Source organism: Watersipora subatra, chromosome 7 (assembly GCF_963576615.1).
Source record: "Watersipora subatra chromosome 7, tzWatSuba1.1, whole genome shotgun sequence".
Taxonomy (NCBI): domain Eukaryota; kingdom Metazoa; phylum Bryozoa; class Gymnolaemata; order Cheilostomatida; family Watersiporidae; genus Watersipora; species Watersipora subatra.
In genome coordinates this window covers 12,806,513-12,833,402 of record NC_088714.1, presented here as the reverse complement: position 1 = coordinate 12,833,402, position 26,890 = coordinate 12,806,513, and the positions used below count along the sequence as shown (strand labels likewise).

General features: G+C 38.1%; 3 protein-coding genes across 4 annotated transcripts; 2 read left to right on the top strand and 1 right to left on the bottom strand.

Moving 5' to 3' along the window:
- Positions 1-137: 137 nt before the first annotated feature.
- On the top strand, positions 138-4,262 carry LOC137399931 (inosine-uridine preferring nucleoside hydrolase-like). 2 transcript variants are annotated; one of them, XM_068086195.1, is made up of 3 exons: positions 138-276; positions 2,127-2,612; positions 3,530-4,262. In XM_068086195.1, the coding sequence occupies exons 2-3, from the start codon at positions 2,129-2,131 to the stop codon at positions 4,006-4,008; spliced, it is 963 nt and encodes a 320-aa protein (XP_067942296.1). In that variant the 5' UTR covers positions 138-276; positions 2,127-2,128; the 3' UTR covers positions 4,009-4,262. The 2 variants fall into 2 exon arrangements, with proteins under 2 accessions (XP_067942296.1, XP_067942295.1); XM_068086194.1 differs by lacking the exon at positions 138-276 and having other exon boundaries at positions 2,014-2,612.
- A 425-nt stretch (positions 4,263-4,687) lies between these two features.
- On the bottom strand, positions 4,688-10,854 carry LOC137399836 (SPRY domain-containing protein 7-like). Its single transcript, XM_068086072.1, has 6 exons — positions 10,686-10,854; positions 10,026-10,179; positions 9,644-9,760; positions 9,268-9,425; positions 7,817-7,919; positions 4,688-5,402 (listed from the first exon to the last, which is right to left on the bottom strand). Exons 2-6 carry the CDS (start codon positions 10,135-10,137, stop codon positions 5,305-5,307), a joined length of 588 nt encoding a protein of 195 aa, XP_067942173.1. The 5' UTR covers positions 10,138-10,179; positions 10,686-10,854; the 3' UTR covers positions 4,688-5,304.
- A 3,251-nt stretch (positions 10,855-14,105) lies between these two features.
- On the top strand, positions 14,106-26,631 carry LOC137399709 (lys-63-specific deubiquitinase BRCC36-like). Its single transcript, XM_068085911.1, has 7 exons — positions 14,106-14,346; positions 14,734-14,853; positions 15,389-15,476; positions 21,897-21,985; positions 22,083-22,141; positions 24,674-24,855; positions 26,182-26,631. Exons 1-7 carry the CDS (start codon positions 14,242-14,244, stop codon positions 26,352-26,354), a joined length of 816 nt encoding a protein of 271 aa, XP_067942012.1. The 5' UTR covers positions 14,106-14,241; the 3' UTR covers positions 26,355-26,631.
- The last annotated feature ends 259 nt before the right edge of the window (positions 26,632-26,890 follow it).

Below are 26,890 nucleotides of genomic sequence, written 5' to 3'. Positions count from 1 at the left end.
TTCTACTCGGTCAGGTACAGGCACGTTGTCGCATTAAATAAGAACAAATGAGACTCGCTTGATCAAAAATAAGGCGTGATCGTTTTTTTATTTCCTTGTTATTTACAAATCAAATACTGTGTATATTCAAACCCATTTGATCATCTTGCACATGCCAGCATAATACATTTACTTTCTTAGAATGATTGTGAAGAATTTGAATAAAAATACTACTCACACAAAATCTTAACGTATAATAACCATTATGAATAGTGATTAGGTACGATATTCGGGCAGGTAAACCAAGTATTATTTAAATTTTAATACCACAAAATTTAAATGCGCATTAAAATATATTTTCAAACACGCTGTTAGCTCGATTAACATACAGTAAAAATATTTGTACAGATTTTGTAGATGAACTAATAACTATGTACATTGATCTGGAATGATATAAACAGTGAACTATACATATCCTTAATTATACCTTCTTGTCTGCGTAATCATTATATATGTATGTGTATAATAGGATTAGCCATTATACAATCGTCTGCTGAGGGTGGGACCTGTTTGCTGCTAACTACAGATTATTGTAACTCGTATAACTATGTAGCTATCCCCTTTAGCCTCATGAGCTTGCTAAAGCCTGCCTCCTAGGATATAAATACCTCTGCACTTATAGTAACGACCATTCTTGCGTGCAATACATGACATAATACAACTTTCTATGGATCTTTGTTGCTAGCATCAACTAGTTAGAAATCGTTTGCATCGCACCAGAGTGCACAGTGCACCAGCAAGCACCATCGATAAGTGACTATATTGGGAATCTCCTAAACTGCACCAGCAACACAGCGCACCAGCAAATATTATCTTCAATTAGCAACTAGGCTGGTAATCTCTCAGATTTCACCGGCATAACAAGTTGCACCAACATCACAGCGCACCAACGAACATCATCGCCAATAAGTGACTAGATTGGCAATCTCCTAAATTGCACCAGCGTCACCGTGCAACAGCAGAACAGTTGTATCTCTCTGGCCATTTTTACTTGTCAGGACCCAGAGGAAGTGATATTTTCCTTTAAAAGCAGCAGCAAGTTTGGAGTTACAATCCCTGCGAACAAAGGGTCGGGGATCAGCTAACCTGCCTTAACCTGCTAACCAAAATCCACTTCAACATCCAGACAATATTTGGGTGTACATGGCAGCCGATCGTCTGGACCATCACAATCTCTATAAATTTCGTCCGGTATTCCTTGTTATTTCTAGTTTTACATATGAACAATCTTAGAGGCAAGCCTTTCACTAGTCTTAATCGGCTGATTAGGCCTATAGCGGAGCGAAGCTGGGCACAATCATTGCGCAAGTGTATTTTATAATGATTCAAACCAAAATGTGCTAATGGAAAAAATGTGCTGGTTTCGCATGCGTAAACCAAGTCTAGAGTCAACCTACGAAACTGGCAACCCTATGCGATGTTTTATGTTAGTACTGGAACATAATATTGGTAGTTCACATTGATTAACACTGTAGCTGGTGGTATGAAATATCAAGTAACATCTTTGACTGGTGTGAAACTTATTTGCAAATCCTTATTGATCTGATGTGAGTTTTATAAGCTTAACAAACATCGAAGTGCCTATCCTGACTTCGGTTCAGCTCAGCTAAAGCGCTCTCTGGTGTGCACCTCATCAATGGTGTCGATGGTACTAGAGAAAGTAAATTCCAATTTTCAAATCTACTGCCCTATCCTCAGAAAGTATTCAGCAGACTTTATATCATACAATCTATAGCTGCCATATAATTATTAATGTATGCAAATATTTTCCGTGACATAAATACCGAGGCTCCGGACCATAAGCAGAACTTCAGGAATATGCGGACCACTTACGTTAAAGACATAAGTGGTCCACATATTAGAAAGTGAAACTCCTCTGCACATTTTCATCATCATGCTGAACATATTTGCATGTATGGAAACAGCACGATCTACTGTAGATGTCCAAAGCAGTCCAAACAGAAAACTAAACACATCTATTGCTACACCTGTAGGTGTTTTGAGTACACATGCTCTAACATTGCTTTAACAACATCTTTAACATACAACAACCATGTAGATGTCTATGGTATATGATTCATTTTTAGCCATGACAAAGAAACTAATCATAGACTGTGATACTGGAGTGGATGATGCTCAGGCTTTGATATTGGCTGCCTTATCTGATAATGTGGAGATCTTGGCCATCACATGCACATTTGGCAACAACAGTGTGTCACAAGCTGCTAAAAACACGGTGAGAGTGCTACACGAGATCGACTGCTGCCATATTCCAGTCTATGTAGGATGTGAAAAGCCACTTAAGAATGATATTATGATGGACCGTATCAGGTCCAATGCAGCTGCGCACCATGGCTTGGATGGTTTAGGTGATGCTCCGCACGCCACCATGGGCTCTCCTCCGTATGATACTGTCATAAGATCAGAAAAGGCAGCAACGGCAATATGCAGACTTATTCAGGAACACCCAGGGGAAATAACTTTCGTCGCTCTGGGGCCTCTTACAAACCTGGCAATAGCATTTCGTCTCGATTCAAGCATTGTGGATCTCTTCAAAGAAATTGTTATAATGGGTAAGTGTGGTTATAAAATATGAAAAATATTTACATCATTTTGCTGTCACTATATGTGAAGCATTGATGCTTTTATCAGATAAATGGTTACGTGAAATACTTTACCGGTTCCCATCGAAATTTCACACTAATTGGTAAATTAGTCCGACAATCCTATGTCACAAATTCTAGGCTTACCTGTGCATGTGTAGTACATGTAGGTGCACATTCAGTACTAGTATTTTGTTTGCGATAATTTTATTGTGTGTGTACAGCCTGTTTTATTTAATGTTCTGGATTAACTAATAGGTTACCCCAACAAAAACCTGTCATGATTTTGTTTCTAATCAGGAGTTATTCACCCCTGACAGTGTAAAGGCTCATGTTTAGATATACCCTAGGACACTTATATTTCGCTAGTATTTAGTTTCGTGAGTAGCATACAGATTAAAATTTCGTTGCAGCTTAATTTCACAGCCCTGATGTGTGTGAAAATATAGTGATGTGAAAATAAATGCAGTGAAACAAACATAATTAGATTCCTCAGGTCCATTTCACTGGTAAGAATTTTTTTTTCATTTTTGGACTAGTTTGTATTTGTGAACCGCAGGTAGAATTGTGTGGACGATATCGATGATGCAATTTGATCACTTGCTGCCATTTGTTTCTTGGACTATCAATGAACAAAGCTATTTAATTTCGTGTTTTCGCTCGTTCGTTATGATAGTTTAGTTTCGCTCATGAAACTTTCACGAGAGGATGACTTCGCGAAAATGCGAAAGTTAGATGAGGCAAATACATTAGTGTCTTAGGGTAGACCTACTAATTTTATAGCATATAAGAAATGGTTTGTCTTTTCAGTTATGAAGTGTTGCTGGCATGCCGAGTTAACAAGATTTGTTTCACTGGTACAGAAAGAATATGGCATATTGTTGTAGGAGGGGCCATTCACAGCAAGGGTAATGTGACAGTAGTTGGAGAGTTTAATACAACGGCTGACCCTGAGGCAGCAGCTATTGTGATAGAAGATGTGGTCTGTCCAACTTACCTATTTTCGTGGGAGACAGTTAAGTTGAATGGCGCTACCTGGGAGTGGCACTCTCATTGGCTGAGCCGGGACACCAAAGTTATAAAGTTCCTTCGAGAGATCACGGCTCACTCCAATAATAGGTGCAAAATGGTAGCGAATAGGTTATTTTCTCCCGCAGACCTTGTAACAATGGCCTTTGTTATTGACAGTAGCATTTCCACAAAGGAATCGGTTCACCATTGCTTTGTGAACTGCGATAGTAATCCTCACACGAGAGGACAACTCATTGTAGACTGGAGAGACCATCTCAATAAGAAAAAGAATATAACGGTTTGTCTAGACTGGTCTGTTGACAGATTTAAGGAGCTGTTAACTAAAGTAATTTAATCTCTATTCCTGGTTTTCTTTTAATTTCTAACTTGTTCTGCACACAGCCTGCTGCAGATTATTATATCTGTATCTATTATTCATCTTTGGTGTTACTGGTGCTCTTTATGCTGATCTTAGACTTCCCAACTGCTCATGGTGAAATACAAGATAATACTTACGTTAAATAACACTTATTAAATGGATGTATTTTAATTTTCATTATTATTTCACTTTGAGTTATTTTATTTACACAATGGTCACTATTGCACAATAAACACTGAATTTTACAATGCTTGTTTAATTTAAATTCAATTTGCCAATGGCAATTAATATTACAAAAATGGAGTAGCCGTCCTAGTCTGGCGCGCCTGGCCTGTGAGAAGGACACTGGTGGTGACAGGAAGGGCATGTAAGCCCAGCTTGTTCCACCCAAACCGTTAAAACAAACTGGTTTGCTGACTACTCTGAATTGCTACCAATCAAAATTGTATAAAGCATACCGAGTGGACAACTCCACAGCTGAAAACCTGTGATGACAACCTGAACACCTGATGATAACATTCCATAGAAGTTGCACCTTGGTTAGGTGGAACAAGTTAAGTTCTATGGTAGTAGTTGTCTTCTGTATAAGTTAATATTTACAAGTGTCATGCGTTATGTTGATTATATTTGTCATCAATAGAATTACTCTGGCCAATAATTTCATTGTTCGACACAACTGTATATTGGCATGAGTGTAAAATTCACAGTACTTTGTTCATTGAACCAATAAGTTGGTAGGTGAATGAAAACATATAAATTTTACAAAAAGAGAAACAGTCGGAATGATTACAATAATAAAAAACGAATGAAGTTGATATTGACGGAAGCAGTAAAGCCATACAGCGCTTAAAATCCACATTCCAATACCGAATATCGAAATAAAAGTGTAGGTGAGGTAAGACGACTGCCCACACCAAAAATGCCTCTCAAGATGACTAGTTACGAATTACCAGCTTTGGATGAGAATATAACACATACACAACCGACAACAGTAATGGCACTGAAATAGATTAATTACCATACGAGACACGAATATACATCATACAAAAAAGAAAACAGTATCATACATCTCAGCTGTGCAATTATTGATCAGAGAAATGGAGAGAATACAATTTCCCACACATGAACCGATGCTGTAAACTTGAATGTATGCGTTGAGTGCAACAGAATTTGAGTATCATGTCTATTACCTTCTCTGATATGAGTTGCTGCGATGACATTAGAGGCAAGTGGTTTGACAGAGGGAGGAAAGAGAGATTGTTTAGGCAAATATCACAGAATGTCTTGTTCTATCATCACTTCAGAAAAACCGGCAGGAGGCGGGTGGTTGAAGCAGGTGAATATTGTGTCTATAGTAGCACCATCATCAACTGTAGAAAAGATAATCACCGAGTGGTAAATTTTAACAGATCAAACAGAATATTACATTACTATCAGCTTCATATTTATGAGAAAGAAAAAATACGGGCTACACCTACATCTACATACAAGATAATAGTTGGCCATGAGGATGAAGGTGTGATCAACAATTGGTGGATAATGCAACAAAAATGTATTCTTAACGAGTGCAATAGGCTCAGGGTTAGAAAAATCAGTAAATGTTTTTTAAAAAACTCGACGAAAATCATAGTTTTTCAATTTCATTGACTTTTTTAGACCTTATGATTTCTTTGATAAATATTATTTTTTAATTCATTTTCGCTCATGCAACTTGTATGTGTATTGCATTACACATCAGAATGATGGCGTAAGTATTATCAGTATTATTATCAGTATTATTATCAGTATTAGCGTCTTGGATGCTTTAGTCTGACAATATCTTATATTTCTTGCATTGAACAGTCATATAAAATTATGTGTAAACTACGTGTACGTTAGAAGAGTAGAGCTATTAGTAATTTTGAATAAATTGAAGTATGAAATATTTCAGCACATTCTTTCTCGGTTTTATCGATGTGGTCGATCATGCGAAATATAAACACTAGCTCCTCAGTTTCTCAGTACCATCTGGTTTCTTACTTTTGAATGAATGAAAACAAAGCTAGAGAATACTCTTAAAATGCTTGCACTTGAGTTGATTGCAGGAGAGTTTGATGTCATAGCGTTATTTATTTAACAGAGTAGTGAGAGAAACTGCACCAGCTACAGTTGCTGCCTCAGAATTAATAATACTTTGAGGTTTACTAAATTAACTTATAGCCTCATATGTCCTAACTTCAAAAGTCCTTCTGTAGTATTGCACTACACATGCAATCAATTATCTCCATCACACTTGCGGAGTCATAACATAAAACTGTATACAGATTCATAATACACACATCACAACAAGATTGCTTGTCAAAAACACTGATTTTTTAGCAACATGATGGAAAAATTGAAAAACTTTAAAAAATCATGGTTCTTTTTCCGAAAACATCATATTTTATAAATCAATGACTTGAGTCATTTGATTTTTGTGCGCCAACTGTGTTTCGGCGAGAGGGTAAATTGAACTAGTCCATAAAAATGGAGTGAGATGACTGTGAGAGAAATTGGAGCGATTTAGCGCATAAGTGTATTACATAACTCTGTGTGCCAAAACCTAATCATGCATATTATGTTAAGAAGCGTAATATGCATGATTAGTTTTTGGCACACGAGTTTTGTGCCAAAAGCTAATTATCATGGATACTTTCAATTGCAGGCGATAATAAAATCCTGAGACCAAGTTTCTAAGTGTACAGTTGAGTTGGGATGCAATGATAAATATTTACAGGTTTAATATAAAAGGAAAGGAGCTGTGCACTAATACAGAGCCTACCGAGTAGTAAAACTGAGCACATTACACACTAAATGATATGGTAAACATATCAAAACAATGTGTACTGTGTAGCAATATGTACAGAGCGCTAGCATTAAACTGGGCTTTGCTGATGATGTCTTTCATTTAATATCAAATAGCTCACAGTATCGTGGGTAGATTTTAATGCTTCTTTCACAACAGAAATCCAGGAGCCTGTTTTGTCCGCATTTGAAGGCGCATTCTTGAATTTCTGATCAAACCGATTGTGGCGCATCGATATGAAAAATGAACGTTTTAGGAATGCCGATTGAGCCCAGCATTGCTTGGAGTGGGCCTGATTTTGTACAGTGAATAAGCCGCAGATAACGCGAGGAGCTCTGGCAGTCTGCCCTTAAAACTTCCTTCACATGAGAATTTTTTTATTGGCATGAAACACTTAGGTACCTTATTCTATATAATATCTATATATCTTATCCTATATCATTCTGCAAAGCTGGAGGGCAGTCGATTACTTATAACAATTCTGAACATTTTGTAATCCCACTGAAGAAAAGCTGAAAAACTAATATAATAATATATATAATAATGATATAGGGGGTAATTAAAGTGCTTCATAAACGGTTGCTTCGTACGGGAGTCAAATCATGACATCCAGCTTGATAGAGTGATACTCTCTTACCTGCACTCATCGACTGGCTTACGCTGGGCTACAGTAAGCCCAAGAGTTTCGGGACGGAAAATTCTTAGCGAGCTGACGGAAAGCATGAAGCAAATGTGTGTGAAGTTTGGATGAAATAGTAGTGTGCGTAGTGTCTAGATGGACTAACAGACAGACAGGAATGTGTGTCTGTCTGTTATTAGGACGTGTCTGTCATGTCAGTATGAAGGGTGCTCAAAACTGAGTCATTAGTAGAATAGAGCTGTGTACACTAGAGACATCTAAATCAGTCAAATGCAATGATACATATTAAACATTCTTATAAGTCAAGGGAAACAACTTACCATAAAATGCTGGGTAAACTGAACCCTTGATACCAGTGATAAAAGAGTTGAGCAAAGAACCATTCCTATAGAAACATAACTGCACATGGTCGTATGAGCAACCCTAAAAGAGAAATCAAACCCTATTGGTAACGGACACCTGTTAGTTGGTGTCATTCGCAGCTGCATTTAGTTAACAGGAGCGCAAAAGGCTGACAGTCGATCATGCAATTAGAATGCAATGAGGTGTGATAAGATGAAATGCAGCATGGTGCTGACATACAGGAAATGCTAAGAGCATGATCTGTTCAATTACTCAATAAAAGTTCGACAGCAAAAATGAAAAGACGGGCCTAATCTAGTGCTGGGCACGAGTACTTCTTGGTCAACGGGTTTAGACCCGCCCCCTTCTGTTCGGGTTTTTCGAGTATCGGGTAGCTAGTAGTGCTAGGCTCGGGTATTTATTTGCCTAGGGGTTTTTCGGGTATCGGGTTTGTTGATATGGATTTTATGTTTAAATTTTCTAAACAGATATATCTTCAAATTTACAAAGCAATTATATTCCTTTTCTATTTATTTATCATTTTTCAGTTTTCATTGACTGACATTCGTACTCGCGGCGTTAACAGGTGGATTGTTAAACAGTCAAGATAGTCTGGGGCTACAGGGAATTTTCGTGTCAACAGGTGGCAGAAGATAGGGTTTATGGCAGCTTAATACTTAAGCATGTTCTATGTACCTCTCTGACCTTTTGTAGATGGTGCTCCAAATATCATAAAAAACTTTACATTATCGGCTTTTTCCGTTAGTAAGGCTTATTGGCTTAATAAAACTTGGTTATAATGAATTATGTAATCCATAATAGCTAGCTGTGGTAATCAATTTAAACAGAGTTATTAAATTTTCACTGATACTATCAACGCTGATAGCTGTTTCTAACAAGGCGATAGCGGAAACAGACTAAGGACCTATGTGTTATCGGTGATAGCGAACACGCGCCGTATTAAAAATGGCATAGATTTGTTTACGAAGCCGATTTGGCTAATTGCGCAAATAAAATTTGATGTATTTCTTCTCACCTTTTAATGACAAGTAATCACTGCTTGACTACAATATTTCTAGTAGGCATAGTAAATAAGGTATGATATATATCTTATTTTATCCATTAAATTAAAGACTAGTTAAACCCCATTGTCATGCCTCCTTAGCAAAAATGACACAGAAATGCCCTGTGGTCCCAGACTAAGAGCGGAGGGTGCAATAGACCGAGTTTTTGTTAACACTACCCGACGGATCCGTGTACCAAAACCCGAACTTGAAAGTCAAAACCCGAACCCGAAGGACCGGAGTACCCGAAATCTCTATTACCCGATACTCGAGAGAAGATAAACCCGCGAGTTCAACGAGTATTACTACCCGTGCCCAGCACTAGCCTAATCTATGGAATGAATAAAATATGCAGCTTGACTTACAACAACGTCCCCTTCTTCAATACCTTCTGAAACTTTTCCAATCTCCGCGCCGTTGTGCATGAGCTCTCCACCTTGCTGTAAGGCCCAGCTCTCTCTGCAATGTCCTAACTGATCCTGGGGACTGTATAACTTAGTAGCCAACCCGACTGCCCAAACGCCTTCAAACGGACAAACTACCATTGCGCTTGAAAATTGAGCATTGCGCTTTGAAAATAACAATTGCGTGTACGCAAATACTTTTAGGAGAGTGAGCTCACATACCAGCAATGGCGAAAATGAAAGAACACAAACCATGTACGTAAAGGTTTAAAAATAGCGTGAACTAAACAACCTGCAATAGGTTTTTGACTAACACCCTAAATAAGCATTGCATTACCTGATGATTGAATTTTTATTTCAAAATAGGCTTTATCCTGAGCAATGGGAGCACAGGCTAAGGCTCCACCTGTACCACAAATACGCTTGCCTTGCTTCACAACCACAACATCAGTACCTGCAGTAAGCAATGCAACTTGATCTGATCATGAACTTGATGCAACTTGATGAACTTGATATACTTTCTTAGAGCAGCTCAAGTATTGGAATTTTACATCGGTTACATACAATTACATGAAGCTGAGCTATAATGGCACCAAGCATTACATGTGCTAAACGTATCAAATTTTAATGTCTGCCCACCTTTTAGTCATAATGCTAGTAACTTTGAAAAAATTTGTCTGAATTCAACTAGAAAAGATCTAGTTGGGTATTCAACTTACCTATATTGCCTGTGTCTATCTCCACACTCGGCTGCACAGCCACCTCCATGGGGGCATTCTCATATCCTTCCCCCCACATCAGCTTTTTCATACAGCCAAAACAACTGAACATCGTCTCTCAGCAATTTGTTCATTCAATATTTTACAGGTTACCCTATAGTGATAAATACATTCAGAGCTCAGAGCATTACAGAGACAAACTCTTTTCAACTATTTGTGAGTTAGAAAATTAAAAAATAACAAACTATTCTATATATAAGCAAACGTACAGTTAAAATTATGAGAGAAAACCTCTTTAATGCTTTCTAATTATAAAGTTACATTTGAAATAGCCAACAACATGGTGCATACATGTATGCGCATTAAAGCTGTAGTACAATGTTGTTCTGTAAAACATAACAATAACTGCAAGCAAAGATTTAGCTTTTGGCTACTCTAATCCAATTACTGTACATAAATTCTGGATAAGTTCGAATTTAAATAAAAATTAACAAACTATGAGCTTAAAACAAAACATAAAACGGCAACATGAACTCCACTAAAAATAGCCATTTCTTTATTATAGTTTAAAACATCTACATGACAAAACAAAGTACACGTACCAGAAATCACTCAAAACTACCAAAAAACTCCAGCACTATGCAAAAGCAAACTGCCTACCTGGCGCTGATCGATATTCAGCCAAATTTCCGTACTCTCTCTACATGAGATCGAATAGGTTGATATTAAAAAGTTTGACAAGCAAATGTGTAATTAATAACAGAACCAAGCGCTTCAGTAAAATACGAAGGCTCATTAACATATATCATGAAATAACGCTAGCTAGTAATTAACCGTGAGGCTAAAAATATCTATTAAATTTCCTTTTCGAAGCGTAGCCTAGGCGCTCAAGTTGAATCACTGACATTAATAGGTATTCAAGGACTTAATGCAAAAACCTGTCGTAATTTTAGGCTACAAAACGCTTGAAATTTGACCCGCTAAAACGTGGATAGCAACTTTGTGCTCTTGATAGCTAATTCGGGACCCATTCGGGATAGTTGGTCGTATCGTGGCACAGTCAGAAAGAGCTAGCCATATATTTTCTTCATTATTAACTTTATTGCTATCTTTATTTTTGTTTGACAATAATGACTCTGTCAATGTGTTTCCCAGATGAGCTAACATCGTACGGCTTCGTTAAGCTTTTGCTACCAGGAAACATGTTTTGGTTTTAGCTCAAAAGTAGTCCAATACAAAAGTCAAAGTGAACTTTTAAGAACATGATTCGTTTAGCCAAAAAAGCAGTATATTGTTTTGTTTGTAATCACTGTGCAAGAGTTTCTTGCAACCACATATTTCACGTTCTCAAACCTAATGCAAAATTTGTGCGTAAGTGTGATAGTAGGGGTTGTAGTAGTTGTTGATAGGCTAGTTGTTGAGTAGTAGTTGTTGATAGGCTAGATTGTATGTAGAGTGCACACTACTCTGTGCATCCACTACATACTTTATACTGGAATAACTCTTTGTTTGCTTAGTTTTAGCCTTTATGAGCTGGTGTTCACTACCTATCTTCCTAGGGATTTCACTGTCTTCTATTCATTCTCAAAGGCTAGTCTGAGATGTTATAAAATGCACCCTTTCTACTGACTTACGCATAAATAAAAAACTACTCTTTATCACTTCATCACCACAGACTAATTGCCCCCTTTTTTGCTCATGAATACCCCTTTCCACTGTGTGGAACTCAATGAGACAGGTTTGGCTCCTATCCACTGCACCACGCTAAAAAAAGGTACCTTTTTATGAAAACTCTCTATAGTGTATGGCCACCAAACACATCTCTAAAATGTGTTTTTTTTCGAGCCCTTGGGGATGAAAGTTGAGAGTGAAACCCCTGGGCCTATCTGTAGCTAGTTTATGTACTTCTTACCAGCGGATAATTACATTTTGTTTTTTGTTGTTTATTTAACAAGGAAAAAAATAGATAAAAAAGCTAAACTGTAACTAACAGCCAGTTTGAAATAAAACTTAAGAATAAAAACTAATTCATTTGAGCTGGTATTCAACTGTATGCTAACTAATAGGCTGTGTTCCCGTGAGCTTCAAAAGGCTTCATCAAGACTTCAAAATGTTTTAAGCCAGTCAGACAAAGGCAAAAAACTGAGTCTATTTTGGCTTTGGCTCTTGAGCGACTGGCGGAAAATCTTGCCGGCGGCATTATGTAGCAGGCTAGTGTGCAGATGGTCGTTAAAAGTAGAGATCTTGACTGGTAGGTAGATACACTCAAGAGTTCAGAGTGTGCAGTTCTGTTCTGTTTGAAGGGCTATATTTTTAAAATCATTCTCAGGCTCAATTATCTAGACTGAGTTTGGTCAAGTAGCGAGAGAATTCGGTTAAACAAAGCATTTTGGCTGCTTGTGTATCAAACTAGTAAAAATCGGATTACTATATGTCAATGCTGTCTAACAAGCTCCAATGATGCACTTTAAACTGTAAAATTAAAAGATATTTTAGTGACATTAACTAGCTTCAGAGCATACAATTCAACCTACCTGCTTGATAAATTACATAAAACTATTTTTATATTGAACTTTTGCTTTATCCATTCTTATCGACATCATGAATATTTGATTTACAATGAACCTGTTCAACCACTGTCGTGGAACAACAGGGAGCTAGATACTGGGGCATATTTTTGTGGAATGATTTGCTAAGTTTTACTTGCACTGTTTGAGGGGCAGAATGACTTCAGGCAGCTTCGGTTAATGTAGCAAGCAACCTTGTCGTGGTTGGTTAGTAGCTAAGTTTCAGAGTTTATACACCGTGATACGTTATGAAATTTCGTCCCATTCTAAAACTACAAATATTAGAGACTTGAAATAAGTTTATGGGAAGTGAATATGGTATTGTGTACACTGATTGGTTGATGCTACAGTCAAGGAATAATTGGCATCGTCATACTAATTTGAAAATAGCACCTTGAAACAAGAACCGGATAACATGCTAAATAGCATGATGGTTCAAAGTGATGGTAAACAAGTAGTGGCGTATCATCTTTTTTCAAGTCTGAAAAAACTAATTTTATCTAAGACTAGCATAAGCCTGGCGTTACACGGAATTGTTTTCATTTACAATCGGATAGCCAGCAAATGGTGTTTAAGACTCTGGTTCTCAGGAACCAGAGTCTGGAAACAAAATACTTTTGGTGACCTGATAGACGGAATGGAGCATATGTGTGTGAACTTTGAAGAAATCAGCCAGAAATGTAAAATGTATAACATTCAAGCGCACTAAATCTGCGTTCATACTGGCCGATTTCAGGACGATTCTTTGGCCAACTTTCCTAGTAAGTTGCATCGTGTGAACAGAGTAAGAGGTGATTCCCAAGAATCGCATCGTGTGAACAGAGCAAACAAGCCTGAGCCTGATTTTGTCCAGCGAGAGATTTTATCAGGCAGTGCCGGATGGATAGCCGATTCTATGCCGATTTTCAATTTGAGTAGCCATTGAAATCACTGTGACAGCGAGTCACACATTGTCATTTAAAGTGAATGCCGTATTTGTCTTTAAATATTTGGATGTTTTGTCATAGCTTCACCCTCGAGTTATAATTCTGTTGATAGCATCATTGAAAGGTGCTATCAAAAGAATTATTTCTCAGGTTCAATTATTATAGCACCGGCATAATTGAATCATCTGCTTCGAATATTATGCCGTTGCTATGATAGTTGAAGCAGATGATTTTAACAAAAAATTGTCATCCTTATAATTATGTATTATTGGTGATGAGTTGAGATGATCTTAACAAAAACTCATCATGCTATAGCTATGCAATATTAGTGATGAGCTGGGCAGTGCAAAATAATTAGTAAACTTACTAAAAAAGTCCACTAGAGGCATCATAGGAAACAGTCAACAAAATGCAAAGCATGTCTCACTAAAAATATGTCAGCTAAATTTTTCTGACCCTGCAATTAAAAACTGGCAAAATCGCACACTTTCAGTTTAAACTCGGCTTAGTGTAAATGACAAAAATCTAGCCAGTAGCTCCCATAAAATCGTATAGAAATCTCCACAAAAGCTCGGTTTGCAAATCGGCTGAGTGTGAACACAGCTTAACACACGCACTCGCATAATGTCAAAGGGTTGACTTATTAATATAGACATTTGTGGGTTATGTTAACAGTTGCTGTGCTAAAGCTATCATCATTTATCAGTGGAGACAAGCTAAACGATGACTGCAGAAGGTTGTGTACTGGCAGCCGATGTCTTCTCTGTATGTCTCACACACGCCTTATCTACAGAGAGGGAGGAGATTATGGGCCTTCTTATTGGAGAGGTTTGTTTCTTGTTTCAATTTAGCTCCGTTTCAGGGACAGTCATCGGGGTATCGTGGTCACTCCATGTGCTACGTAGGGTAGACTGATTTACTCTAAAGGCTTCCTTGATCTTTTTATTTGTTTAAGAGTTGCCATTATGACAAAATAAATTTCTGACCTTTTCATAATGGGTTGTTGACAAAATGGCCACATTTAGCTGACTGTTAGTTTCTGTGTTGAATCACGGTTAACCCTTTTGAGACATCAGTGTGGTCTAGGATGATTTTGAAGTGGTCTTTAATTGGGATTGTGAGGGTTAAGTTACTGGCAGGCAAACCTTCATTCTATGATAAGTAGGTCATTCATACAAACCTACATACTATCATGGGTATATATGGCTGTTTCAGCTGGACAAACGCTCAGTGGTACATATATCAGCACTCGTGATCCTTCAACGGTCAGATAAGACCCCTGACAGATGTGAGATATCTCCCGAACAACTTACAGATGCTGCTATGTATGCTGACGTAAGGCTATGATTATAGTTCATAACTAGACTTGGAAATTTTAGACTTTTTGATGTCGATAGTAATTGTCTAGTGAAAGGCAGGTACTGCAGATCTGATACAAGCACCATGCTAGTCGCTTATTCATTCGCTAATTCATCCTCAACTTGGTGTAGTCTGTCTGTAATATATCTATCCACTATTGATTAAGTTTGAACAATTAAAGATATATATATATATATATATTATCCATGTTTTACACCAAAGAATGACCAAGTTTTTCAAGTTGTTAAATGCTCAGGCACCCATTAATATGAATATAGAATTCCCATACTCTTATAAAGTTCTTATTCTGCAATTGAACTGCAGTCTCTCTGCAATTGATTACATCTGATTTTTAGATTGCAGCTTTATAGGGTCAAATTGGACTTTTGATGATATAGTTGCCTGGAGAGCTAGTTGGTTCGGATTAGATTAAAATATAGAAGACACAGCAAGTATGTAAGTAGTACACCTTTTGCTGCTCCTACTACACATCTCATTTTACTCCTGGTAGAGCCTGCAGCAGAAACTAAAAAGACCAATGAGAGTGCTTGGCTGGTATCATTCCCACCCTCACATCACTGTCTGGCCCTCCCACGTAGGTATGTACCATAGACAAGTAACCGATCACTCTGTGTGAAACTTTGTCTACAAACATTGACTAAAGACATAGCTGATGGTAGCTGTTGTCCGGTGTATACAGTTGCTATGGTTAGGTATGATGAGGTGACTCACCATGTGTGGTGTTGACAAATAGATAGGTTGACCACTGAGTGTCTACTACAGTCAGGTGAAGGGAGTGATATTCTTGTTGTATTCTCCCTCTAAATTTATGAAGCATGGTCAATATATCAATCATATCTATTATGGATGATCAACCATTTGTGATACCAATAGAACTTACGCAGTTACTTGCACTGCTATATTTTTGTTTAAGGAAAAATGGTTACAAGTTACAGTAGATGCTCCTATATCGTATATTCTACTTAACATACAGAATTTATGTAAAGTTTTGCTTTGCACAATATAATAAATTTTTATACAATGGTAAGTGTGAAGTTAATGCAAGTTCTCAAATTCGGTTTGAATAATGTGCATCTCATGGTTAGCCTTAGAAATATTGCTTTTCTCCTTGCCGCACTTGAGAGAGAACACGACTTCTGTATAGGGATATCTCTATTATATACGTATATATACTAGTTCCATGGCAGTCTATTTCGCCGTGAGAAATTGTCATTTGTGTCAATAAAATAAATGAGAAATAGTGAATAGTAAGAAGTAATATAGTGAGAAGCTGTGCCTTTATTCGGTTAGTGTGTTGATCTACCCATCTGTGTTAACTTTGTTTATTTAGAGTAATATATTCTGAGTATGATAATAACACAACGTGTCTCATGGAGGAACAACGAGCAACTAACAAAAAAAAACATGGCCGCAACGAACAAAACATGGCCGCTACGAACAAAAACATGGCCGCTACAAAAAACAGATTGCCTTCCCTTAAGCAAAGGGGAATAAACTCCCATACAAAAACAAAAACCCAAAACTACATGTACACAATATCCTACACACCCCCTTAGTTGCAGGGTCCTTTGTTTTTTTTTTGTTTTTTTTTTATAAAAGAAATAGACAAACCAAAAACCAAAAAGTGTAAAAACATCACACACAAACACTAAATCCTAATCTAGCATTTCCCAAACCGGCACCTATGCTACACCTAGTTTCAAGCGGAGTTCGTCGTATCGAGGTCGTGGGACAGGTTTGGTGAGTATGTCCGCTATCATCTCTACAGTGGGACAGTGTACAGTTTTTATATGCAGACTGTTGACTTCTTCTCGCACATAATGGTAACGGACATCCATATGTTTGCTTCTTTTCGTAGTCGCACTGTTATTTGCAATGCATATGGCAGAGGTGTTGTCGATGTACAACGTAAGCGGTGTGCACTCACATCCTGTTATATCCAAGTATAGTTGTCGGAGCCAAGCAGCTTCTCTTGTGGCGTCAAAAGCTGCTACATACTCTGCCTCGGCGGTCGACAGAGCAACAACACTTTGTCGCTTACTTAACCATAGGACTGGTCCTCCTGCATACATAAATACAACACCTGAAGTTGAATGACGAGTGTCATCATCAGCCCAGCTTGAGTCTGAATAGCTGACTGGTTTAGAACCGGACCTGGAGTAGCTGATACCGAGCTCTGGAGTAAACTTCAAGTACCGGAGCACTCTTTTAGCGGCAGTTAAGTGGGTTTCTGTTGGCGCGACTGTAAATCTACTGAGAACACTCACTGCATAAGCAATATCAGGACGAGTGGCAGTTGATAGATAGAGCAGACTACCAATGAGCGACTGATAGAGAGACTTGTCCGCAGGCTGACTGCCATCATCGGTACATAGTTGCACATCCATGGTCATTGGTGTGTGTACGGGGTTGCAGTCATACATCTTGTACTTCCTCAAAGTTTGATAGATGTAGTTAGGCTGGTACATCTTCAGTGACTCATCGTTTACTGCAACACTGATACCTAATACATAGTGAATCGGACCGAGGTCTTTCATTTTGAATTTCTGACTGAGCGATGACTTGATGTCATGCATAGACTTTTCACTATCACTAAGTATTACAATGTCATCTACATAAACAGCCAACAATGTTTGTTGACCACCGTCATTTCGTATGTAGACACACTGATCAGCAGACGACTGAGAGAACCCTAGTGATTTGAGATATTGATCGAGCACTAGATTCCAGCAGCGGGGGGATTGCTTCAATCCGTAAAGAGAACGCTTTAACTTGCATACCAAGTTTTCAGATCCAGGAGTGACAAAACCCTCGGGCTGTGTCATATAGATGTGCTCTGCTAGTTCACCGTTAAGAAATGCGGTGACGACATCCATCTGGTGAATTATCATGTTTCGACTGAAGCCATATGAGAGCAGTGCACGCAGTGACGTTCGGTGCACAACAGGAGCGTATGTCTCATCGAAATCAACCCCCTGTTGCTGTGTGAAACCACGAGCTACGAGCCTAGCTTTGTAACGATCTACGGAGCCATCAGAGTTACTCTTCAGCTTGAATACCCATTTACAGCTAACAGGCTGTCTACCTGGTGGTAACGGTACGAGATCCCAGGTATTCATATCAATGAGAGACTTGTATTCTTCGTTGGCCGCCCGCACCCAGTGGTTAGCCTCAGGACATGACATCGCATCAGCAAAACTAGAAGGCTCACTGAAAACACTATCAGTGGGTGCATGATGCTCAGCATTATTACAGAATTCATCGATACCAAACCGTATTGGCCTCTTAGTGTCGCGACTTGAGCGTCGGAGCTCACCAGGCAAGCTCACTCCATTATGAGGGGACAAGTCTAACATGAGCGTATCGGGTTCTGACTTACCGGCCTGTGGAATACCGAGCTTACTTTCATCACATATGACATCACGTCGTACTACAACCTGCTTACTCACAGGATCATACAGTCTATAAGCTTTCGACTGCTCACTGTAACCAACAAACATCATAACATCAGCTTTGACATCTAACTTCTGACGCAGCTCGTCGGGGATATGCGCATATGCTAGAGAACCGAATACACGAGCGTTACTGATGTTGGGTTTCTTACCATACCAACGCTCATAGGGAGTGATATGATCTCGGATAGCAGCAGTAGGTAAACGATTACGCACATATACAGAGGTAGCAATAGCTTCAGCCCAGAATGATTTAGGAACATCAGCTTCTATAATCATTGCTCTGGCTGACTCACACACTGTACGATTATATCGTTCGGCACACCCATTTTGCTGAGGTGTATATCTTGCTGTCAGCTGGTGTTGAATACCGTTTACTCTGAGAAAGTCACTAAACTGGTGTGATAGGTATTCACCCCCTTGATCACTACGTAACGTGGCTATCCTATTGCCGGTCTGGGTTTCTACCTTAGCCTTATAATCCTGAAATGCACTAAACACATCTGATTTGTTACATAGAAAGTAAACATGAGCATATCTAGAAAAATCATCAATAAAGCTGACAAAATATTTTCTACCACCTAGAGAATTTGTTTGCATTTCACCGCATACATCTGTGTGAACTAACTCTAATGTTCGCTTTGACTTGATACCACTAGACTGAAACGGCAATCTCGCCATTTTACCCTTAACACATGAGCCACACAGATCGAAGCTTACACTAGATAAATCTGCGCCATCTACGAGGGATTCGTTGTGAGCACGTTTTAGAGTGCTGATACCTGCATGAGCAAGCCGTTTATGCCAGATATCTATACCTGATGCTACATTGGCAGTGTGATCGATATCAGCTAGATCAAGATAATACAGTTTGTTTACCAGTGTACCCTTAGCAATGACCATGCTTCTCTGATTCTTGACCCAACACCGATTACGACCAAACTGCACTACATAGTCATTCTGAGTGGCTGCTTTGACTGAGAGTAAATTACCATTAAGAGCAGGTACATGTAAAACATTCTTGAGAGTTACAGTGCGTTGCTTAGTCTGACTTACCCGCACAGAAAGTCTTACACTACCTCTGGCGAAGCCCTGAACTTTCGAACCATCAGCGACTGTCACATACTCTGGATTATCGAGCGTAGTGTACTCTGTGAATACATCCTTAGTCTGGCACATATGACTGCTAGCACCACTGTCTATAACCCACGGCTGTTGTACAGCATCATCATTGACAGCAGATTTGCTTTCTGGTACCAAGAAGGCTATTTCATCATCTGCTGAGGCAGTTGATGCTAGGTGTTGTGTGTGGCCACCACGTCCTCTGTACCTTCCACCACGACCTCGGCCGCGACTTTTGTTCTGTGGACAGAACCTCATATAGTGATTAGGGCTATTACAGATATAGCACCCCCTGACTTGTGAGCTATCGGCAGTTTTGGCTTCAACTGATAGAGCAGCATCAGATTTAACATTATGACTGGTGCTGCTGGAGATGCCGGCAGTTGCTGGTAATCTTTGTTCCTCCGACCGCTTTTGTTCCTCGTTAAGAAGAGCGTTCGATACGAATTCGAGAGTGAGTCTATCACCATGAGCCTCTAACGCTGTAACTAATGTGTCAAAACTCTCTGGCAAGCTACCTAATAAGGTCACAACTTGCTCCTCTTCACTTACTGGTGCTTTTATTGCGGCTAATTTGTTTGTGATTTCCTTCATATCCTTTAAATGGCTCTCGATGGACGCATTCTCACTCATAACTGTCCTGAAATATTTCTTCTTAAGGAACAAGCGGTTTGCGAGACTGTCTCTTTCGAAGTGCGATTGCAACTTTTCCCATGTGTCTTTTGCATCCTCACACTCTGTTATGAGATATAACAGTTCATCACTTACAGAGAGCACAATGTGACTGTGTGCTTTAGCTCTGCCACTCTGATACTGCTTCTTGTCATCTGCTGAAGCACTAGATCCAGGTGCTGTCTCAGAACCATCTACATAGCCAAACAGTCCTTTTGCAGTTAAGAGGTGTTTAGCCTTAAATTTCCATGTAGGATAGTTGTCTTTGGTGAGTTTGGTAATCTCTAGCTTATCACCCATCTTTATGTCAGCAGCACTGGGCCCATAACCTGTTAACTTTGTTTATTTAGAGTAATATATTCTGAGTATGATAATAACACAACGTGTCTCATGGAGGAACAACGAGCAACTAACAAAAAAAAACATGGCCGCAACGAACAAAACATGGCCGCTACGAACAAAAACATGGCCGCTACAAAAAACAGATTGTCTTCCCTTAAGCAAAGGGGAATAAACTCCCATACAAAAACAAAAACCCAAAACTACATGTACACAATATCCTACAATCTGAATGTCACAAGTTGGCATATTGTCAAAAACTATCTGTTCTCATAACCTTAAACCTTTTCGATAGATAGACAGATAGGCACAACCTTTATTATAGTAAAGTTATATTCTTGTTTGACTTTATTTTAGACACAAAACATTTTTATTGTTTTTCTTTTGTAATATAAACCTTGCTGTTTAAAATAAAAAGAAAAAAAATCGATGTAAATTGACATTGAAAATGTGCGCTCCACTTAACTTAATGTAAAATTACTGTAATCACAGACCATGAACCAAGTGAAAGTGATAACAAAAAGGACAAGGTTGTCGATACAAACCAATAATACCACAGTTTAGGTAAAGTCATTATATATTTTAAAAAGTTAAATCTTATCTAGCATATTTAAAGGACCAAAGAGATGAGTTTGAAAATATCTTGAAACAGATTAGACAATTTACATGTATTTTATTGTTCGAATAACATATAATTCTACTGTATAATCTACTGTATAATAAAATTCAACCAAGTGTGAAAGGAACAAAATTTTTGATTTATAGAGTGAACCAAACAAGATGAAAAACATAAATTTTGATCGGCTAAAGGTTATTGTTAATAGTTTCGATTGACACAAGAAAGTTTTAAGCATTTTTGCAAATGAGAATATCTTTGTCCTTAAATGCACAGAAATACTTTGTTGAGTAAAGCCAGTGTCTGAAATGAATAAAATGGAATCGTAACTCTGTCTGTTGGAAAACAACCATTTCCCAGATGTGCCAGTTTATTCTGTGCTAATAAAGACCAATGTGTTGGATAGGCACGACTTGTTGTACACCCATAGGTACCACTCTGTCTACACAAATCACTTTTTTCATAGATGTTTGTAGCCTTGGCTCTATACCTGTGTATAACCTTATTTCTGATTATCTTGGTAATCATGTTATGTAATCGGTGTAATGTGAGGCGTAATCCTTACACCAGAACAGCTTGTTATTTTTCTGAGAGCTCTTGAGAGTTTAGCTTTTATTAAGTTGTTACATATATGTAAAGGCTATAGATTCTGCCAAAGCAAATCTAGATCATAAACTATATAGCAAGCTACTGTGATGTGTCAGTTTCCAACTTTTTAACATTCTTTTGATATGAATTTTATATTCTTCAGCATTTTTACGAGAATATTGACCGCAAGATGTTGTTTCATTTTGCAGATGTAAGAACGCAGGCTGATTATCAGATGATGGATCCTTGTTTTGTGGGAGTTATCTTCTCAGTCTTCAACATTGATAAACAGACTCAGGTAAGAGTTATTCAATGTCTGGGGGTGTTCTTCGCTAGATCCATGGTGAGTGTATATTATTTTCGCTTGGGTTCAATCATTTCTCTGTGCCTTATAGGAATCACAAGTGCAAGTAACCTGCTTCCAGTCTGTAACCAATCTACAGGGAGCCCATGAGTAAGTAATAACTCTCCTTTATGTGCCTCACCATAGTCACCCTTTAGAATTAGTCTTTGAGAATATCTCTTAACTGGTCAGTGTTGTTATACAGAGGAGATGTGAGATGATGGGTTGAAGCTTGAAACAATTAGTTTATTATTACTGTTTTCTTATGCCTGTTGGGAAGTTACTTCAAACATAAATAGTCAGCCCACACTGTAAGTGCGCATAAAGTAGAGTGAGCAGTATTATGCAGTTATCAACAGTTAGGGAAAGAGTGATATGGCGCCGCAGTTCTGTTAACATACCGTACTTTTCGGACTATTAGCCGCTACTTTTTTCTGATGATTTGAGCCATGCGGCTTATATAAGGGTGCGGCTATTCTGTGGCTTTTTCTTTCACTGCTAGGGCGCATTAACCAGAATATCCGGTTAGTGCGCCTCTAGCGGTGAAAGAAAATACGAAACAATGCCTTACGGTACTGTTCCATTAGGCACTAGGTTAAAAAGCGTCGGTTAATACGAAACAGCGCCGTTAGACACTGTTCCGTTTTAAACAGCAAAGTTGCTGTGGCGTTAAAAAGCACCATCCTGAGTTCTGCGACCTATACAAAAGGTGAGGCCTATGTATTGTTTTATTATCGTTTTTTGGAAAATAAAGCAGATGCGGCTTATATAGGGGTTTATAGTCTGAAAAGTACGATATTTAGATGCTTCCATCTTTCCTGATATCATGCTATAAGCTGTACTTTGGTGTGAGCAAATTTGCCGAGTAGTGAGTGATATGGTGTCATTAAATTCTTTGCGCTTTTTGAAACATTGTTACATCACTCTGTGACAAATCTCCTAAAAATTCCTCCTACAAGGTTCTTAATTTTTCCACATCATCGGCGATTGTACAATTTGTTTTCTTCATCGAATCAATTCTTCAGAGATAGGTATCAACTTATGAAGCTTGAGTTTCATTGCGACTTGAGGACTTGACCAAATCATATCTGATAAGTTTTATCAATCAGAGTACACAGTAATTGATGTGCGGAAAGAAATGACATGCAGTGTGATGACTGAGTTGAGTTTTACCTTCAAACTTCATAAATTTCAGATGGAATAGAAAAAATTAAAGGTTGACTTGCAACAGAATTCACATTACAGTTATTTGGTATCAAAAGATTCACCATACTTTACTCTGCTGTGTTGTATGTGCAAAATATGTGGAAATGTGATTACAAGCTCTTAAGAGCTCAAAAACGAAAAGCCGCCGTAGAATAGAATCAGTTTATTTATCTGACGTTGTCATTACATTTGGTTATTGTTTTGTCACGTGATGTTCTCACTTGAATTGAAAAGGCAATAAAAGGCTCAATATAAAACTTCTCGTAGCACTAGTTTATGACAAACACTTCGGGTTTTACCGAAGACCTCATCAAATATAGATGCTCCCTACTTTACAGTTTTTTTTCGACTTGGTCTAATCGTCTAGTCGTAATCTGATCATGTGACCCAATACTTCGCAAATAATTTCTGCAGCACTTTTCGATTATCACAGGTGACCAACAGGCTTGTCAGGATTATCAAACAATGATATGCACTCTTTCGAGCTAAGGTTAATAGATTAAACAAATTTTTACGTTAAGTTATAAGATATCAGTGCTGAAAGTGACAGCGTTACAATGACGATAAAATAGATGCGTAAGAACAATAGACATGGTTTTATTGAATGCGTGAAGTATATTTGTGAAAATATTTCGACGAATAAGGTTGCGTGAAAGTGTAAACGGAAGCCAACTTGTACAACTCGTCCCATTTGAGCCGTTTTGAAAAGAAATTCTAATCTACCGCGGTTTTGTGATGGCTGCGATTAACTGTTCATTTTTGAGCTTTTAAGAGCTTGTAATCACATTTCCACATATTTTGCACCTACAACACAGCAGAGTAAAACATAGTGAATCTTTTGATACCAAATAACAGCAATGTGAATTTTGTTGTTGCAAGTCAACCTTTAAATATAACCCTTCTTTCCACTGTTGAGTCTAAACTGAAGCTTGAATGACTTTAGAAATGAATAAATACAACATTTTGATGACTTCGTCATTAAATATAGGAGCAAAGTGCTGCCATAATTCCTACCACTGAGTATGTTCTATCACTGAATCATAGGAAAATTTCAAGAAATGTATGAAAATCACAAGAAAAACTTGTTTTTTTTTTCACTAATTTCACATTGTCTGGTTCAAACTAGATAACATCATGCTTTTCTAAAAGCATGATGTTATCGCGTACCGAGCTGAACAGAATCACATTGAGGATTCATTTTGAGGTGACTAGTTCAGTCAACACTCTGCTGGCCTCTCTACACAATTGATGCAATGTATAGACAGACATATTGTGTGTGAGAGGGTGAGAATTAAATATGGAAACAGTTGTTGATTATTAACTTTTTATTGTATTTAACTCTGGCTTCCAGAGTTGTCTCCTTCCTTCCCACCTGCAGATATGCCCAGCTTATCAGCTACTTGCTTACGTTATAACTATTTTATTTCCCGTCTACAGATACATGAGACGGGAAGTACCATTTTTTGTGCAGAAAAGATCAACATTTGAACCCCACAACTTGCAAAGCCTTAGCTCTATGCCACAAGTGTTATTAACAGAAGAGACGCTTGCCTACAAGTCCACTATTCCTACAGAGAAGGATGAGAAGAACCTTGTTACTCAGCTCTATAATGCCTCTGGTACAGATGTCTAGTATTTACACCCATTGCTACTATATCTCTGGTTACAGTGTGGTTGGTCTCTACTCAGAGTTGCTCTGAAGGTTAACACAGGAGAGTGGAACATAAGAATATGGCTCTAGTTGAGTTGATTGTGTTTTGATAGCACCACACTTGCAATCACCAATTGTATTTGTTGCGGCTAAGTAATTTTGGGGCACTAAGTAATTTCACATTGCCTCAAGATCAATGTATTGACCTTCTGGTCTCATTCCTGGGTGTAACTACAATGATCGTGATGACAGCAAATTAAAATCTTTAACAGTTTATCAGTGATAAGTTAGCTTACTGGCAGCTTGGTGATGCCATATAATGCATGTCTCATTTTCGATGACTTCACTCTAGTCTCTATGATTTAATTCCTTCGCTGCCCAATTATTTTGTTACCGAGACCTAATTAAATGTTTGGCCTAATGTTTGGCCAAATGTAACATTTGACGATAAGTCGTCCTAACTTTTCAACTACAAGGCCTATACAAACGCTTTGATACCAAATTAATTAGTGTAGATTTTTTAACATGCATCGGCAATCAGCAATACATTTTTTATAATAGATAATAAAAGTCTATAAAGAGGTTACAGAATGAGCTTGGACCCTTCTCCTACCGCCTTGACTAACATCATGAGTGTGTTCCGAATAGAAACTACAACTACAGCTTACCATTATTGTTAAAATAAAATGGTCACTGTCATAAGTACTATTATTGGTTACATAATCTGCATAAGTCTATTGGTCTAAAAATTGTGAGGTTTCGGTAGCTGTAACTGATCTCGTTCTGACACGGATGATAATTGTGGAAAAACATTGCGGTAAAAAATTAACATCTTGGGATTATGAAACTCGGCTCAGGTTAGTCTGTAAACATGTTTTTTATTGGCTCAATGCAGGTAGATGATTGTTTAAGTACAGACATTTAGGCTAATTGATTAACTACTCACTAATCTGAAACATTATGTATTAAGTCTACTAAAGCCGTCCGACACTTGTCTTGGCCTTATGCTAACATCCTGTCGAGCCACTCTATGGGGCCGGTGGTAAGCAATGAGTTAAAAGAACAGTTGGTTACTGAATTTATGCAATTATGGCCCAAATCTACCTTTAGTAAGATGAACAATGAGCTCAGTTTGTTTTACTTGTTAGCACTAGGGTAGAGATTGTGATAGGTTACATGGCAGATGGGTGCCCTGTATTAGAGTCAATAGTTTTACATTATCTTTCAATATATGAAAAAATTATCTTTTGCTCTTTAGCTGGTACGATATACAGCATATACATTTCATTTGCAGTCTACTCAGCGAGTGTATGTCATGTGATGGATACTATGATTGGACCGTTGATGAGCTCTCTGACCAATAGGCTCACAGAAAACAAGGAAAGTACGAAAAAGCTAATAGAGGAGAAGAAAAGACTGCAGGAGCAGATAGATGCTATAAACAAAGCTAATACAGATGGTAGCTAGCTGTTGGTTTGTCCCCGCAATTTAACACTTAGCCAATCAAGTTTCTAGCTTTTGATTGGTCTAGTAACTAACTGGCTAGTATCTGGCTGTTCCACCACAAAAATATTAATTTATTCTTAATCCATTGCGTGTGTATATCATATCATGTATGTACTGGAAGAGATTAAATGGCCGCTTCGGGAATTATTAGCGATTCCTCTATGATTTATTTTGTATTTTTGTTGTTTTTATACTGGAAAATTCACTCTTCTGAGTATATTGTAACATTGTGGTGACCTTTGCACACCATTCATCTTTTAACACAGAAGTTGAAAAGTGTATCTGCTAGAGAAAGTCAAAATATTTTTTTAATACATTCATCTTATTATAAACTACCAGAATGCTCTTGTTTTTTTGTATCCAATATAGCAGTGGCGGATCTAGTAGAGTCTCTACTAGATCAGCATTGTATTGCGGATCTAGTAGAGACTCACCTACTTGTACCTACAGCATTGCGCTCACCTGCATTGCTATTGTGCGGTCTGACCAACTTTCCA